The following is an 18,407-nucleotide window of genomic DNA, read 5'->3' as shown; positions in this document are numbered from 1 at the left end:
TTATCTTGGAAGTGTCCCACCACCACAGAGATTTGCAGCTGTCTCACATGCACACATGTACACACATACTTTTCCTCTCTCTTGTTAAGTGTGCCCCTGACAGCCTATCCCTCCGTTTTCTCACTCTTTTCACTCCATGCCTTTCTCTCTTTCTGTCTCTCTCATCCCGTCTTTCTCTCTTTATCCTCCTCTCTATGCTCGTCTTTTATTCATAGAAAGATTTGGCCGAGGCGTCCAGGCTTTCAGGCCAAAACTACTGCCATGCTCTTCCCCACTCCCCCGCTCCCCCACCTTCCATTCCTTCCTCCGCCCGCATCAGGATTTGTCCACACCTCGAGCAAAAAGCCTTTATTCCAGGCTGACTACCTGCGGCCCTGCAGTTTGAGGAAGAGCTTTATATGTCGTAACCCCCTGCAGTAGTAGGAGACATAGATGGGTGTTGGAGATTAAAATGTTGCAGGCCCTTTCCCCTCTAATAGGCTTCCCTCAATTCAGAGCACATCCACCAAAATACAGCTAAGCACTCTATCTGCAAAGAAGCCAGTCATGCTGAAACACACATCCATGCACATTCTCATATATGTATGAATACCCATTCACATATATGCATACCTACACATAACTGTATTTGCATGCATGTACACATACATGCACAAATATACACAGATGTGTGCATATGCATGTACATTCAGATGATGATGTGCAACAAAGGTACCCAGTTGAAACTGAACCACGGCAGATGCAGACCATATCACCGTTGTAAATGAAAACTCTTCCTGTTGCAATGTATTTGGATGACATAAACATTATTTCAGATCCTATTTTCATGGAGGTTAAAAAGTTATTAGTGAGGCGTTGATTCAACTGTTATTTTTGAGGCTATAGTTTGTGCTGCTAATGAACTGTATTGTGTTACATTAACAGCTGTTTCTATTATTTTGTGTAACTCGTTTACATACATGAGAGTAGGCTAAATAAAGAAACACTTCACTATATAACAAACATACAGTATGCGTGTCATGTATATATATACACAAGAAAACACACAACACATACAGAATACCTACAGTAATACATGCTGTATATACATACATGTGTGTACCCTTAAACTGACACACCTAGTTAACATACATGATGTAGAATTATAGAAATACATACATGGATTCAGTGCAGTACACACAAACACGTATATTGTTTGCTAATAAAATACATCCACATTAATACTGTACACATTCACACATACTGCAGATGTTATACCCTGTATAAGTGTGCATGCCCATATGTCTGCAAAACATTTTGGGTTTATTGGTATGGGCATACATGCACACATTACTACCCAAATCACACCATGCCTCCAAAATATTTCACGAACATGCAACAGACAAAAAAATGTCCAGTCAACAACATATTGCTGCCTTCGCACAGAAATGGCATCCCCGATAGTGACAAAAACAAAACCAACACAAACATTCGGCACACACAAACTCTCACACGCTCACGATGAACAACACAGCAACTAGAGGCTTCAGGCAGGAGGGGTTGCCTAGGAAACGGTGGGAAGGAACCCTTGTTATTGTGTGTTGAGCATATTTTCATTTGGGCTGAAACAGGGAGGCATAAAAACCCCAGGAGAGAGAGAGGTGATTTGTCCTGACAGCTCCTTTACTCTCCCGAGGTGTAACACAGACACACAAACTCATAAACAGACGAATGCGCATGCATGAACACAATCACACACATGCCAACCCCCCCCCACCACCACCACCACCACCACCACCGTGCCCCCCTAGCACATCAAGAGAAGTAAATCATTCGTGCCATCACATGTCAGCAGGGGGACGTTGTGTGTGGGTGCACAAGTTATCGTATGCTCTGAAAAGCCCTGCATGTGCAGTGTGTCATGAAAAAGTGCCTCTTAAATGATTCTCTCAGATTTTCTGCATGCATGCTTGCTGCAGTATTTTGGCGTTTCCTTGCTAAGCGTGTCTCCCTCGCTGCTCTGTTGCACTGTTTGAAAACCGAGCAGAGCCGATGGATTTTGTGAATGATGCTTCCGGGGTGCAGGATTTCTTCTTTTTAACTCAGTGTGTGTGAAGAGCGAGAGTTTGCGTGTGGATAAAGGCATCTGAAAAAAATAGCAGATGCTTCAATGTTCACAGAGTTCATTGGGTATTTGTCTGAGGGAGGGCCTCATGTCGTTTAAGTGGCTGACGCGAAGCGGAAACATGATGCAGTAGTCTCCCAAAAATAGCGCTCCTTAACAAAAAGAAAGGGTTACATAAGGGGTGTCTGTGCAGAGCCTTCACCTTGAGCCTGGGGTTGTTCTTTTTTGGGTGTCGTACCCAGTGTGGCCACAGGAGGCCGCCATGGATCGCTGTTCAGCAGCAGCCGCAGCAGCTGCTGCTCTGTCCTTGTCAGAGCTCCCTCTTCAGTAGGCCGTCCTGTGGAAAATCCTTAAAGGAGGGGATGTTCAAGGGCATTCTCTCTCTCCTCCCTACTTGCTGTTAAATTCCTATGTTTCTCTCTCTTTCCTGTCTCACTCGACAGTCTTTCTTTCTCTCATACTTTTCATACTTTAAGTCTTTGTCATCTGTTCTCTTTTCTCTCCACCATCAGTGATTTCACAGGCCTGCATTCTCTAAAATGACAGATGTACAATTACTTAAAAGTCTTGTTTTCTTTGTCAGACCAGGAACGGAATAACAGGCATTGTTTTAGTCGGACAAACTCCACATTTGCAGGTTTTGGGGTCCATGTCTCGGTCTTTGTAAAGGGGTGTTTTCTGCTTTATTACTCTGAGATATATAGAGGTGAGCCCACAATATCCCAGGACTGTTACTTAAACTGCTGATCCACTTGGATACTCCACGTGTGGCAGCAGGACAGTGCATATAGACAGAAGACACTTTCCTTCAACTGGTCATGCTGGTTGTTTAAGAGAACACTGACATCTGACAAGGTCCATAATTCCCTAGCTGACCTTTTTGACCACCTTGTAGGAAGGTAGCAAGACAATAGAGGATTTTCTTGCAGGGATCAATAAAGTATTTAATACATCAATAACTGTATCTGTAATCTAATGGCTTTCTTACCTTTCTCAGGTTGGGGGGTATGATCACGGCCTACAAGATAGTGCCAGATGAGATTGACGAAATCAAGGTATCAGTCTCTTTAATTACTGTATCTTTCTTTCTGTCGTTTTATCCATGATGATTATTTACGCAATTACAATTAATCCTTTGTATATGCGTGTGCGAACAGGAGACTCTGGTGGATTGGTGCGATGAAAAGGAACTTAACCTTATCCTTACTACCGGAGGCACCGGCTTCGCTCCGAGAGACGTCACACCAGAGGTGGGTTTTTTGACATTGCGCACGGCATTAATTTGTGTTTTATTGTTAGCAGTATTTCATAAGGATGTAAACTGTATAATGAAGCTTGAGAGTTGTATTAAAAAACAGCCAGGATCATGTTACATAAGAATCAACAAGGACAGCTTGGGTTGAAATATGGACACTGGTTTGGTAAGAGGTCAAGGGTAGGGAAGTAATGTTATACAACTGCATAAGAGCTATGATGATGCTGTACCTCATATGTGTCTTAGAGGAAAAGGCAGTTGAAAGGTAGATCCCTCCTGTTACTTCACTCAGAGAAACTCGGCCTGTTTTTGCTGATTACACACATGTGTTGCAGCACTGATTAACACACAGTGTAATTAGCCCCATGGCCACATGGGAAATAAAGAGGCAGAAGTTAGATCCTTATTGATTCACTTTTTTGAAAAAGATATGGGATCATGTAGCAACCAATTCAAAATAATGGCTGTCAGGTGTCTGTTGATAGTATAATAAATAAACTAAATGAACAACGGGAGAGGTCTACACACACAATGTCAGAATGCCTAATTATTTATTGTACTGACACAAATAATCTTACACTTTGAATCAGGTTGACTAAATATTTCAGGTCTCAACATCAGATTATAAAGGTTGAGTACACCATTCTTTTCCAAAAGGATCATGGGGATTTTTCAGTACTAAAACTGAAATCAGCCCATGTCTTGCACTATAACTCGCATGCTCTAGGACACATTTACATGAACAATTTAAAGTAACATAAAACAAATAAATTGTTATTGCAGGCTTCACAAACTGGTTTAATGTAGTTATGTTCACACCTATTATTTTTGTTTTCAATATGTTCCCATACTATTATACTTAGTATGCCAGAAAACGATTCAGTATGTCCCAAGACATAGTATGTCCAATGCAGTCCGACAAAAATACCAGGATCTCCTACTGCGTACAGTCATATTTCGCAGTATGCAAGCCAGCATGCTTTTCTTGCTATTCCAACCCACAATCCTCTGTGCAGCAGATATATGAGCAAGAGGGTCAAAGTTCAAGCTTCAATGTTATGAGGAAGTCCCAATCGTATACATACTGCATCAAAAAGTACGTACTTTGTAATGGCAGCTGTAGTATGTACTAAAAGTAAAAAGAATAAGTATGCGATTTGAAACAAAGTGTCATAAAATACAAAGTTGTGTATTGTGTGAAGACATTCATACACAAATACTTGCATGCATATACACGGTCTACTATAACATGAAGGCAGTATACTCCTCTATATACATGTAAGAATCTACAAGTTGTCTTTCTCATCTCTTCCTCATGTCACACAAACTTGTTAACCACAGAACTTTGATTAAAACAGTTTTTTGGGGATTAACGCTGCTATACCTCTGTTGCATGTACTCAGCCAACCTCACTCACACACAGACGTACACATACACGCAATTTGGCAGGGGATGAGCTGTTGTTCTGAGCAGTATCATTGGTCCTCATCAATCATGGTAGACAGGTAGCAGCAGCCTTCCTGGAAGAGAAAAGACACGTACAAACTGTAGTCACTGATAATACCTGCTATCTGATTCAACCCTGTATGCTGGAGACAACGACATCTCTCTGTCTGTCTCTGTGTGTTTGAAGGCTGAACAAGACACATGTGACTGTATTCTGTCTTAGCTGAAAGCAGGAGAGAAGTAAGATGTCTTTACTCTAAGCAGAGAACTCTGTGTATACTCCCTGAAATATAAATGTTACTTTAACTTCAACTGCTTATTATTCCTCTAATAAGTACTACCTTTTACTGTATTTAACATTGCATCCACTAACACACCATGTCTCATCTGTCCGAAAGTACTTCTCTAACTTGTGTCCACACTATTACCAATCAAGATTGCTTTAATGTCTTCTTCTTGGTCAGTCTGTGCAACTAAAATATATAATGTTGAAATATTGGGCATTTTGGAATTTTCCAGAAAGAAAGTTTGTTCATCATATTTTAACACATTGTCTATTTGCATTATTTGTCAGATGGGATATCATTACATTTAAACCAGCAGGGATACATTTGGTTTTTCAGAGGTGGTGGATTTGTCCATTTTACTCTCTTTGCAGAAAATATCCCTTTTTTCCCCTACAATTAGACAAAAGCATAATTTTACCTAAAACACGTCTTTTATACTTTTTCTGAATGCATGCCTGTTGTATCAAACAATTTCATCTTTCTCTTCTCCCAATCAAAAACTTTGTACGATGGGTTATGATCCAGCCTCACCCCTCCATCCCTCCCTCCTTCCCTCTTGCTTCTATCTTACCCCTCCTCCGTCCCTCCCACACTCTTTCCCTTCTCCTCATCTCTCTCCCCTCTCTCCATCTCCATCCTCTCCTGAGTCCAAGCCCACGATGCTCATCAGTGGCTCCTCATCTCTTTGAAGTCTTTTCTCTCCCCTCTCCCTCGCTAATGGTGCGTTTGAAGTGTCATTCAACTCAAGGGCACCCAACACACACAGCTGGAGGAGAAGGCACTATCTTCTCTGCTATCTATCTGTGAAGAATGTGCCGCATCAACTGCAGCCCCACAAATGTACAAACACTCACACATACAAATAAATGCATTTGTTGCACATGTCCCCTGCAAAGATGGTGAAATTGGCAAAAAAAAACACCAGCCCTGGAAACCACATGTATCCCTGCTGGGATAAACCCCCAGGCTGTAGGATCAATGAATTCAACATTAAACTTTTTAATTGCACTGACAAGGAAAAGACATATTCCTCTAATGATTCCAAAGATTTAATCAATCTGGATTGCTAATGGAGGATGGAGATGAGGAGAAGACGGGTCAGATAAGGATTTTCCAGCCTTCAGATAATCACAAGATGGATTGTGAAAGAGGGATTGTAAATCAATATTTGAAGGGCAGTCCATATGTTTTGAGTCAATAAATGCAATGAGGAGGTTGTTGTAGGAGTGTGTGACGATTATCAGTATTTATTGGTAATGTAACAGACTTATTTTTTTACTTGGCAGGATTTTTTAATGCGGTGTTACTCTTAAGAGTTGATTTCCTGTAATGTTGTAACTGTTTTTTTTCTCTATTGTTGTTGTCACTGAAAATCTCTGGATTACAGCCTTGGCTGTCACATGCATTTTGCATATGAGAAAAAGGGCAATTGGTCAAAATGCAAGTTGAGTTAAAGGGTGAAGTTGGAGAAACCTAGTATTTAAATGGTAAAGGTATTTTTCACAATACAACCTGAGTACACAGAGATATGATATTTAATGCAAATTGCTCCTATAACCATATTCTCTTGATAACATGCTGCTTGACCCAACAAAATCATTTATATCACAAATAGTAAAGTTGTATAAGACATCAGAACCTAAAGTAAATTTAAATGTGGCTCTCTGCAATTACAGATCCCTTTATCAGAAGTAGTTGTAGTCGTAGTAGTAGTAGTAGTAGTAGTAGTAGTAGTAGATGTAGAAAGTGTATTTCATTGTATATCTACAAGTGACCCAGAGTCTGTTAACCACAGTCCCTGGGACTAACAAGTAGTCCACTACACTGACATGCAACAGAGGAAACATGTGTAAGATGTGTTAATTTTGTCCGTAGCTTTTCTAAGCATAAAGGACTGCTGTCCATCAAATGGTTACATCTATTTCTTCATATGAAACTCTCCTGTAATTCAAATTTGATTACATTCTCAGGAACGAACAGCACTACAGTGTTTTTGGAGGAGGAACGGCAACAATGTTTTTAGTTCAAATGCCTTTCTCTACACTAGAGTTTACAATAGTAGTGTTTACTTGAATGCTTTATTGTTATTGTTTTTAATTGTTTATAAAATACTTAAGCTAGACACATGCTTAGTCAGACTATGATCCCACTAATGACCCTCCTCTTTATCTCTCTTCTCTACAGGCCACTAAGGAGGTGATAGAGCGCGAGGCTCCAGGGATGTCTCTGGCAATGCTGATGGGATCCCTCAACGTCACACCACTAGGCATGCTCTCCAGGTCAGACACACACACACACACCCTCACATCCAACACACAACCAAAGCACACTTAGTTTCATTTACATCATTTTCAATTGATGATTTCATTTTGTCCTTTATTTAAACTGGTAGCCACAACATTTTAGTCTTATAGATAAATAATGTACATTGTGACTCCCTTCTGTTTGTTAGAGGAGACAATCCCACCTTTTAATGTAAGACAAAATGGTGTGTGAGTTAATTCAGTGCCTGTGAGAAAGTGCAGCACACTGTGATTCACCAAATCAAAGCCTTAAGATGGGGGTAGAGGCATGTATCCCTTTCTTCCTCTGTATTCATATAAACTTTCTCCGGTGCGTTGCAGACCTGTGTGTGGTATCCGAGGGAAGACGCTCATCATTAACTTACCAGGAAGCAAGAAAGGCTCCCAGGTAGGAAACACAAGAGATGACCTCTCTCCAGTGGATGATAGCGTTGGGTGTAGTTAGACAAACGCATATCAAGAAACAAACTCACCTGCTAACAGATCAGGTGCTTTGCTTTTTTTTGTCATTCAGATCCATAAACATTTGGATTGGGGGTTAGAACTTCTGTCCCCACGTTAAAGTGTCCTTGAGCAAGACACTAAACGCCTGATGGTTAGGCAAGAGACTTGCATGGTCGTCTGCTGCCATCAGTGAGGGAATAAGAGGCAAATTGAAATGCCCTTTTGATAAAACCACCACATGTAGTCCATATAGAGAGTGAACACAAAACCTCCTGTTTTGTATTGGGAAAGTTTCAGATCCCAGTAAATGTATCTTCAACAGTTTAATACTTTCACCTCTTGTTACAAAATGCCCTTTTCAAGACAGAGTATAAACGCAAAAAATTGAAGGGATACATAGACACCTTTGGCTCTGTGTCAGCGCTGTAACTACTGCAGCTTTGACCTGTTCGTATGGATGACATTAGCTTAGCATAGTGCTAGTAATGTGACAACGTTGCTTTAAACTCTCACTTGCAGAGTGTCTGTGATGCATAAGTGAATCTACATGCAGTCATTATAGGTGTGTGTTCATGTAAGCAGCATGTGTACGATTTGTGTATGGAGTGTGTGCCCTTGTGTGCATTCATTTCAATGAATAATCATGTCTACAGCATACATTCTTTGTGTTTGTTGTGTAATGGCACATTTGTACATTTCTGTGTTTTGATGCATTTCTATCCGGACAAAGGTATAGCTGCAAGGTGCATGTGTGGGTGTCTGTTTGTTCACGTATGTGTGAGCATGTTTGTGTATGGTAATGTAAACCTGTCTGTGTGTGCATGTGTGTGTGTGTGTGTGTGTGTGTGTGTGTGTGTGTGTGTGTGTGTGTGTGTGTGTGTGTGTGTGTGTGTGTGTGTGTGTGTGTGTCCACCCACTTCTGTCTCCGGGTCCCCCTCCATCTGTCTCCCTCTCTGCTGTGCTGACCTGCACATCTGTCTCTGTCTCGTTACGCGCCCGCTTCTCCTGATCGATTTTAGTATTTCTTTTAATCAATTACGCCACCTCTCCCCCATCTGCTGCCATATTAGTGTCTCCCTCGTCAGCCCCCAGTTAAAGTTAACAGCACAAGCCGCCCATTGCAGGCTTTTATTACGATGATCTCCTGTCATAAAGATAACGGTGAAGTCCAGCTGAGCCAGCCAGAAAAGGGCCTTATGTCAGAGTGTCTGCTTGTTTTGTCTCTTTGGCCTAATTTACACTGCAGATAAAGTCTTTCTCATTTGATGTTCAGATAGTGATCAATAACCACAGCTTTCTGTGTTGTATATGTCCTGGTTGTTTGCATTTTGTCCATATTGTGATGATATCTGAGTTTTAGTTTTTATCGATGATTTTGATGAGGATTATTTTTAGCCTCAGAGGTGGTGGTCTGGAATATCTCCAATGTGAACTGGCTAACTGATCTATAAAGATCATGACTTTGAATGGAGACGTTTAGTGTTCTATTGATGCTTTCATGAATACATGAATGTTTGTTTATTTAGAAATAGTTTTTAAATGAAATGAATGAAAAATATTATTTAAGGGGTACTCCAGTGATTTCATATTGTGCTTTTATTAAGTTCTGGCACTTAAAAGAGAGAGCAAAAGTGAATGGTCAAATTGAAGCAGTAGAAGAAGAAATATTCTGACCATTAGTTGTGGGTCAATCTTTGCAAATACTGGATCCTACATTTCCCATAATGCTACACAATAGGGCATTTAGTTAAACCACCCCTGTCTGGTAAATGCCTACATCTTTCGAACTCCAAATCCCAACCTCATAACACAGACTTTCTGTTTAAGATTTGAAAAGTCCATCTGAGGTAACCCAGATGTGCACCTTTAAAGCATTTGGAATTTGTCTTCATAGCATCATTTTTACAGCCAACCTTTAAAAATCGTATTGGTCAAACTGCAGTTTAATGTTATACAAATGAAACTACAATGTCGGCTAAATTATACTGAATATAAGTGTTGCAGTCTATGAAACATGCTCACTTTCACCTTTGATAAAAGATACAAACAAAATACTTCCTTCTGTGACGTTTCTATTCTTGGACATCACATGAGAACCTGCAGCTGTAATGTTGCTGAAAGGTGGTGTCTACATTTCTACACTCAGAAATGAGAAAAGCAATTATGTTTTTTCCTGTGCTCATGATATATTTACCTGCACTGATGCATTTGTTACCTGTAGCAAGCATATTTCTTGTTAAGATAACATTCCCTCACGTGATGATGACTTCATCACCAAACATTTTAACTTTTGGTGATGATGCTTCCCCCTGCAGTGATGATATTTACCTGTGGGTAAGACATTTATACCCACTGTGATGACATTTTTGTCTAATGGGAAAGTTTTGTTTTTTGTAAAAAGAAAAAAGAAACACAAAACTTAATAGAGTAAATAATAATAAGGGTAAATTTAAACTTAAATTTACTCTGTGAGATTTAATCACTGTGTTACACCATTTGTCAGGTGTACACCCAGTCACACCGACAACGATTTTTTTAAATAAAATAGTCAGTCATCCAGGTTTGAGGTTCTCAACCCATTAAGCTTGTTAACCACAAAAAAACAAAGCAATGTGTACTTCCAGCCCCATATGTCCCTAATTCATCTGAATTCTACCATTTTGTCTTTGTTTTATATGAAGACTCTTTACAGGATTGAAGAAGTAAATCCTTTTAAAGTAAATTGCAATGAAAGCCCAATGATAAAAGGGAATTATGGAAAAGTAAACATAACTTTGTGTGGCAGAAGCATATTTTGTCTGCTCACCTATCCCATAGTCCATCATATCATATACCATATGCACTTACTAATGTTGCAACTTGGTAACAAGAGTAAAACACAGATATAGACTACACTGAAGGGTTTCTTTTGAGGTATGGGAGCTAACAGGCTTCACTTGTGTCATAATATCCTGACCATTAATTTGTCCCTCCACACAACTGGTCAATATTGCCAATATAGAAACGGTTCTCAAACATTTGGGGCCCTGACTTTTGCACTTAGAATTATTAGTTTAAGTTAAGTTTCAAGTTTTCATTTCTTGTCTTTTCTCACTCTTTTTCTCACTCTCTTTCTTCTTCACTTTTTAAATGTCCTAATGTCAAACTGTCTTTTTTTTGCAGTTTCTTTTTTTGCCCTCTCTTACCGAATCTCTGTCTCTCTGACTCTTTCTCTTTCCATATCTCGAGATCTCATCCTCCCTGTCTCACTCACTCTTTCCCCTTCTCTCTCTGTCTGTCATACTCTCTCGTCATCTCCTACACCCCCCCCAAAAAAAACAGCAGTGCCTTCCCCTCATCCTCCATCCTTCTCTCTCGTTTGTGTTTCTCATCCGCTGGCAGTATATCGAGGGATTCTGCTCTTTAGTGTTCTTGACAGTTACTCTCCTCCAGGACAAAACAGAGAATATGAGCAGAGAAAAAAAAAAAAACACTCCTGACATACCTAAAAAAAAATTCCCGGCACGCAATGAAAGCACAAAAGGGGAGCTGAGGAATGTCTCCAGGCTCTTGACACTATCCTCACTCCTTCTTTTGCCCAATCCTTCACCACTTCAGCCCAACACTCTTTTCCCCGTCTACCAAAATGTTCAAATGTGGGCTTCTAACACCCAAGCAAGAGGCATAAACAGTCTACTGTGTGCTGTGGGGTTTGGGAGGTGCGTGTGTGTGTGTGTGTGTGTGTGTGTGTGTGTGTGTGTGTGTGTGTGTGTGTGTGTGTGTGTGTGTGTGTGTGTGTGTGTGTGTGTGTGTGTGTGTGTGTGTGTGTGTGTGTGTGTGTGTGTGTGTGTGTGAGTGAAGACGGGGGTACGGGTGGAAAGGTTAGCTTGCGGCTACACAGCAGGGCTGGCGGGTTCGTGGTTACCCATTCAATCTCTTTCATCTCCCAATCCGAGGAGTCTCACTGCTCTCTTTTTTGTATTTTTCATGCATGGTGGTGGATGATGCTATTCTGGGCATGCATGCATCCCAGAATAGCAAATCAAGGTGAACATCGTCATGTTTAATCCAGCCTGTGATATGCACACATAAAGCAGGAAGTGAAGTGGAGAGGTTTCACAGAATGCCGGTTTGCAGCCGGCGTAGATACTGTAAAGCGTGGGGGCGATTAATAATGTATCTTCTCAATGCTTAAAATACACAGAAGGATAAATAATTTCACACATTAGCTCTTGTCTTGGGAGTGAGGAGAATGGAGCATTTAGCCTTGCCGAGGAGCCCACAGGCACACTGACACCCAGAGAGGGGAACCGAGATGGAGGGAGGAAGGAATGAGCTTGAGCTATTATAAATGTGGCCAGAAGGAGGCGCTGTGATCTGCTGAGGCTGAGGAGAAAATCTCTGCTTGTGATTCTATTGCCTCAAGCAGGGTCACGCACTGTATTTGTCACATAGGACTGAGTAGATAACAGTATTACTGGTTATAGCAGTTTACTGTTAATCTCAAATACCTTTACTACGAAGGGAGCAAGCCCTACACTTGAAACAGATTTACTGTAGATTAGAGAAAGGCCTTTATTTCCTTTTTACCTGTATTAAAGTATAATTGATCATTTTTGTGAGATGTTTCCTTCTTTTTGGATCTCCTTTCATTTAATTTTGCTGTGGATGCTGCTTCCTGTTACTGTAAACTTAACATATCCTCCCTCTTTACTTTTTGCCTTGATAGATTTAGAATAACCTACATTTTAACAGCACTTATTCTATTAGAAGTCTGTTGCTCTTATTTTTTCTTTTTCCAAAATGCGTTTTCTTGCACTAATTATTAACCATTCTTCTGTTCTACTTTGGTATTTTTTGCACATTCTTTCACATTTAAAGCCTTCCAGCATCTCAAAGTGCATAATATCTCCTGTTTCTGTTCGGCTTTTATTTTGATACTCCCTAACTTTGAGAATGCACACAAAGCCAGTTGCAAGTCCATCATAATTAAAAAACATAACACAACTTCTGGCTAGTACCATACATTAACCCCTGATGAGCTAATGTAGTCAAGGTAGGTGAAAACATTTGGTGGGTTGTGAGGCATTTTGTGTGCCATTACTGCAGGAAGTGTGGAGTTTCCATGACAGAAGCTCAACTCTCATCACAAAAATAGCAACTGAGAAGAGATTTGACACGTGTTTGGATGCAAAAACAAAACATTTTTGTGAAAAACAGACACACAGATAGGCAAACTAGTGATCATAAACTGTTGTTGTACTGATAGAATAAGTACTGTGGAAATATACATTGTACTAAATGTAACATGTGACAGGTAATAACACTACATTTACTGGCCTTTTATTCTGTTTAGAGACTACCACTATTTGAAAATCAACTCAAGACAACAAATCCCTGTCACTGACATTTTCTCCCTCTTGCACCTCTCTGCCCCTCTATGCTTCCAGGAATGCTTCCAGTTTATCCTGCCAGCGCTGCCGCACGCCATCGACCTCCTGCGGGACGCAGTGGTGAAGGTAAAGGAGGCGGCGGACGAGCTGGAGGACCTGCCATCGCCACCACCGCCCCTCTCGCCGCCACCCAACAGTTCGCCCTGCCGCCAGACAGAGGACAAGGGCGTGCAGTGCGAGGAGGAGGATGAGGAGAAGAAGGACAGCGGTGTGGCGTCCACCGAGGACAGCTCCTCCTCCCAAATCACCGCCGCATCCATCGCAGCCAAGGTACCAGGGCGGAGGAGAGGAGAGGGGAGGGGTTTGCTGTTGAAGTTTTTCATCTGACTTAATCCATTTCAAACCGTCATCTATACACGTTCATGTATGTCATTCATACAAGCATGTGCTGTAGGTAGCATTTTAACATCAATAAGTCCTTACCAAAATGATTAAAAGACAAGACTGTAATTACTATAAGCTAAAAAGTGCTTGCCGATATAAATTACAGCATCTACATTGGAGTTTAGATTTCCTGAAAAACCTGGACTACAAACAAACAAGCAAGAAGTTAGTTTCTTCAGTTAAAGCAAAGGAAACACAGGGAAGGTTGTGAGCAGATAACCATCATCTTTGACAGGCATCAGTGGTGTTTATAGAAATGTAGTCTTAAAGGGATAGTCAAATTTTAACAATGTGACCTACTGACACAGAACAATACACAGGGAATCTGAAGTATTTTGGTGTGTGTCCTTTTCTATTACTGTAAGCTGCACAAAATCTCCAACTGTAAGGGTTTAATATTATGTAACTGATTATTTTTCTCTCATGTCTACGTGAAACATTTTCACGTAGACATGAAGTAGGTTGACGAGAAAAATACAAAGACATATTGTTGTTTTGATCCATAGCAGATACATGTTAAAAGGAAATACTGTAACATTTAAATTAGATAAAGTATAAATTTGTAAATTACAGAGTGCACTTTTCTTAGATATTCCATCACTCTTTGAAGAGGTGGTAGCATGTGAGCATAAGTGGAGCAGATCCAGGCTGCTAAAGGGCTGTTATGATGGTACAGAATAACTCAGAACATAACACATCGATGTTTAAAAATGCTACAGGTAGCACCTTTAGATGACAGATTTACTGTTTTTCAACCCGTAACATAAAATAATTTCTCTGCTGGTGCTTTCTGCAGAAGAATCAACTGGGCAATCCTTTACGGCTTCAAAATCTATTATAAAGCTCTTCTCCAATGACAGGAAGTACTCAGTCAAACATTTCTATTTTAGGGAAAGAAATAATTAACTCTGGTTGGCTAAACGTTATGGACATAATTGTTTTAATAAGGGCTATTAGAGTGTTCGTACTGGGAAGTTGATTTACTTGAAAAAAAATGTTTTCGCTTATTTATAGACGCCACTTTCTCAATGTGCCACCATTTGGCCAGTATGTAGAATTAGCTTGAAAGCCTGGCACTCTTCCTAGGGGCTTTAATGAAACATTTATGTGTGGCTTTTCTTATTTAGACTTTAATCAACAATGAGCATCCAAATGCAAATAGGTGGTAAATATGTGTTCATATGATACAGTATTTTTTTTTCTTTCAAAGATGAACCAAATACTCAAATAACATTTTTGGTTGTAGCATGGGTTAACTGATACCATCCAAAATCTGGAAAAAATGCTGCATTTGGAGAATTGTTTGACATGAGACTGGCCTTGTCGGACATACATGTAGAGTGTGTGGTCCAGTTGTGTGGACTTTTCAAGGATTCCGCCTGCTCTCAGATAATTGCAAGCCCTCTTTCAGGTTTTATTGACTTTATTTGTCCCGAGTACATCTTTGCCAGAAGTGATGTAAAAGTAAAGTCAATAAACCCAATGTAGAATATGCTTTCTGATTATTTTTATCAGTATAAGGACACATCTCACTACACTGTGTTTTCCTGTTATTAGAAAATGAGCTTCATCAAGGTTAGAATCTCTTGAGTTGAAAAAGAGTGAATCTTTTCCTTTCTTTAAGTTTGTCATATATCTCTGTGTATCATATACCATGACTGTGTGTCTCTACATACATCTGTTTGTCTATGTATGTGTGGTGTGTGTCTACTGTGTGCAGTTACATGCAACATCAAGTATCTCTCCATACCCATCATCCTATCCTGCCCTGTCTGCAGCCTGGACCCTGCTTTGTGGCTCTGTTGTCAGGGTAACATCCCACTTCATTGTCCAGTCACAGAAGGATGTTGGTAAGACTCCGCCCCCCGATATCTCATTATTTGTCATCATCATGTCACATTTTTGAGGTCATTTGTCGTTCATCTTCATCAACCCTGTGAGTAGGCGTGGTTGTTTAAGTTTGACACATGAGTACACACTAGAGATGTTGAATTATTTGTTGTTTCTGCAGTTTTTTGTGTCAGTATATAGGTTTGTAGCATCTATATTTGTGTGTGTGTGTGTGTCCTCCTGGATCTTTAATATCAGTATGTGTATGCGTGCTGCCTCTATGGGTCTTTGGTGTGTGGTGTTGACATGCACGTGTGTCTGCATACGCTTGTGTGTGTGATCTCAGATCCCAGACTCCATCATCTCGCGGGGTGTGCAGGTGTTGCCCAGGGATACAGCCTCTCTCAGCACCACGCCCTCAGAGTCGCCCCGCGCCCAGGCCACGTCCCGCCTCTCGACCGCTTCCTGTCCCACACCCAAAGTGAGTACACGTGCAGTAAACACACTCACTCACAAACATACATTTAGACAAACACACATGTATCATGTTTGTACTTATATCCTTGTGAGCGCTTAATGTTGGCCATATTAAGGGGAGATATCCCAGGTGAATAAGATAAAAATGTAACTAATAGATATCACTATGAAACTTCCCCAACTGATTACATTAAAACATTAATCTTTTCAAATGTTCTGAAATTTAAAATTTGCAAATGACGCACCATCTTTTAGTTGTGCACTAATTAACTAACAGAAAATCTGAACTTTTTTTTAATTTTATACTCATTCACTCAATAGTGAATAGGGTAAAAAATGTAACTAGGAGATATCCCTATGTAACTGACTTACAATAAGACAACTTTTTTCTGAAAAAAAAGTTTTCAGAAATTTTATGATAAATGTTGGTATTAGGAATGATCTAATGCTAACTTTTGTTGAATTTAGAGAAATCTACAGCTGCAAATAGTTCAAATAAATAGACAAAAATGGGTAATTGGATGTTTTGTTTCCACTGGTCTAAAAAAAGGCATGTTATTAACAAAAAATAGTCCAAACTCAAAATTTACCATGCATGAAAAAAGGTTTTTGCCTGTATATGTCTTGCCTTCATTACCCTGAATCAGTTGTACCAAACATGGCTACAAGATAAATCTGATGGGATGTGGAGAAATTAACTTTGAAGCTTAAAATGCAGGTAGTTCTTGCTTCACTTGAAAGCTATGTGTGCATTTAATTGTTGTGTAATGTGCTGATTAAATCCCCATATCAACCCTTAATCAGATCCCAATTTTAAATTTAGCCTTAAACCCAAATCCTAAATCTAAACCTGCCCTTGGAAAAGTGCCAAAAAAGTGCTCACCAAAAGTCCTTAATCTAAAACTTCAACAGGTTTTTTCCCAGGATATGAGTGAGAGAACATACACCTCCAACTACACACACATGCTTTATAGGCTCATACACACACACATAGCCTGCCTTAGCCCATTTTCTGTCTGCTCAGCCCTTCTTTTTGTCTCCCACAGCTCAACTGCGTTTACCTCCACAAACTGGTTATTGTAGCTATGCAGTTTACTATTCTGTGTACGAACAAATACAGTATTGTTTCTAGTGGAATCCCTTTTTTACTGAAACAACAAGATTTCTGATGGTGATTCATTATTTAATTTCAGTTACTTTGGGGGGAGAGGGATTGTACTACTTCTCTTTTTTTCCCTCAACTTTATTGTTTATCGCATTTTGCATGGTTCAAATGTGTTCTTCATTTGTATTTATGTCTATGTTTTAATTCAGGATCAAATAAAACAAACGATACATTCCTGCAGAACCTGCTTACACATCAAAACATCACACTCACACAGTCTTGACTGGTGTTCTCTTCCAGTTTCTCAACTTCGCAAACTGTATGTTTTGTGTCTGTTCAATGTGTCTTTTGTGTGAAGACCTTGTTGTTTGTGTGTGAGTGTGTATTTGTGTTTTTTGGAGACAGCAGGTTGTGGTTCTCATGCTTGGATGAGTTTGCCTACAGAATTATTCCCCAGGTTTAATTCAACATCTTGCAATCCTTTTTAACCAGATCCCCTCAGTCTGCTTTGTCTGTCCCTGCTTTAACGGGATACTTTAACATTTTCTCCATGTGTGCCTCTTTTTATCGCTCATTTTGTAGCCCATATGCACCACATGTTGACGGCTCTAGTTTTGGGCTAAAGGTGCGAGTTTGTTAAAAGAGTGCTTGTTTTCTGTTTAAGTGACACAGTTATTGATGCTAAAAGCATCAAATCGCAATATGAAATGTCCAAGTATCCTTCTATGTTTTCACCGATCTCTCCTGCAGGTTTTTAAAATCACAAATGGTGTCAACTCGTTTCTCTCTCTCTTTCACCTCATCTGTCAGTGTCACGTCTCCATGTGTCTCCCGGACAGCAGGCAGGTGCTATGGGAACAGATGAGAGGGTTGCCATGGGAACAGTGGGATGGGATGTTGGTGGAGGAGGGAGGGCGGGTGCATAGGCGGGTCATGAGACAGAGGAAGCAGCCAGAGGAGATCTCTTTCTCTCTCTCTCTCTCTCTCTCTCTCTCTCTCTCTCTCTCTCTCTCTCTCTCTCTCTCTCTCTCTCTCTCTCACTCTGCTCGGTGTTTGTAGAGGGATGAGCTCAGCAACACATTTTTAAAAGTCTGTTGGAAATGTCGATATTTAAATATGCAGCTCAGCCATATGTAAAAACAATCGGTCAAGATGTGGAGAACTGAGCAGCAAGTAATGAGACGGCTTAGAGAGTTTTTGAATTCCCGGTCTCAAGCCACAGCTTTTATGAGTCTTGAACCTGCAGAGGTTTCATTGAAAATCCTTGTACAATAGAGCAGCGGTTCTCAAAAAGTTTAGCAGTAATGTACCTCCTTTGAAATGTTTTTCAGCCAAGTTTT

General features: G+C 40.2%; 1 protein-coding gene across 2 annotated transcripts in view; it reads left to right on the top strand.

The window, feature by feature from the left end:
- The window catches only part of gphnb (gephyrin b), an 87,248-nt gene that overhangs the window by 32,502 nt on the left and 36,339 nt on the right, over nt 1–18,407 (top strand). The window contains exons 3-8 of one of the 2 annotated variants that reach the window (XM_054618226.1): nt 3,102–3,159; nt 3,262–3,354; nt 7,277–7,371; nt 7,717–7,783; nt 13,269–13,541; nt 15,832–15,966. In XM_054618226.1, coding sequence (XP_054474201.1) covers nt 3,102–3,159; nt 3,262–3,354; nt 7,277–7,371; nt 7,717–7,783; nt 13,269–13,541; nt 15,832–15,966 — 721 coding nt within the window. Of the gene's footprint in view, nt 1–3,101; nt 3,160–3,261; nt 3,406–7,276; nt 7,372–7,716; nt 7,784–13,268; nt 13,542–15,831; nt 15,967–18,407 lie in introns of both variants that reach the window. The other variant, XM_054618225.1, reaches the window with a different exon arrangement.

Source organism: Anoplopoma fimbria, chromosome 18 (genome assembly GCF_027596085.1).
Source record: "Anoplopoma fimbria isolate UVic2021 breed Golden Eagle Sablefish chromosome 18, Afim_UVic_2022, whole genome shotgun sequence".
NCBI lineage: Eukaryota > Metazoa > Chordata > Actinopteri > Perciformes > Anoplopomatidae > Anoplopoma > Anoplopoma fimbria.
The sequence above is the reverse complement of the archived record's forward strand: the minus strand, read 5'-3'. Positions and strand labels throughout refer to the sequence as shown.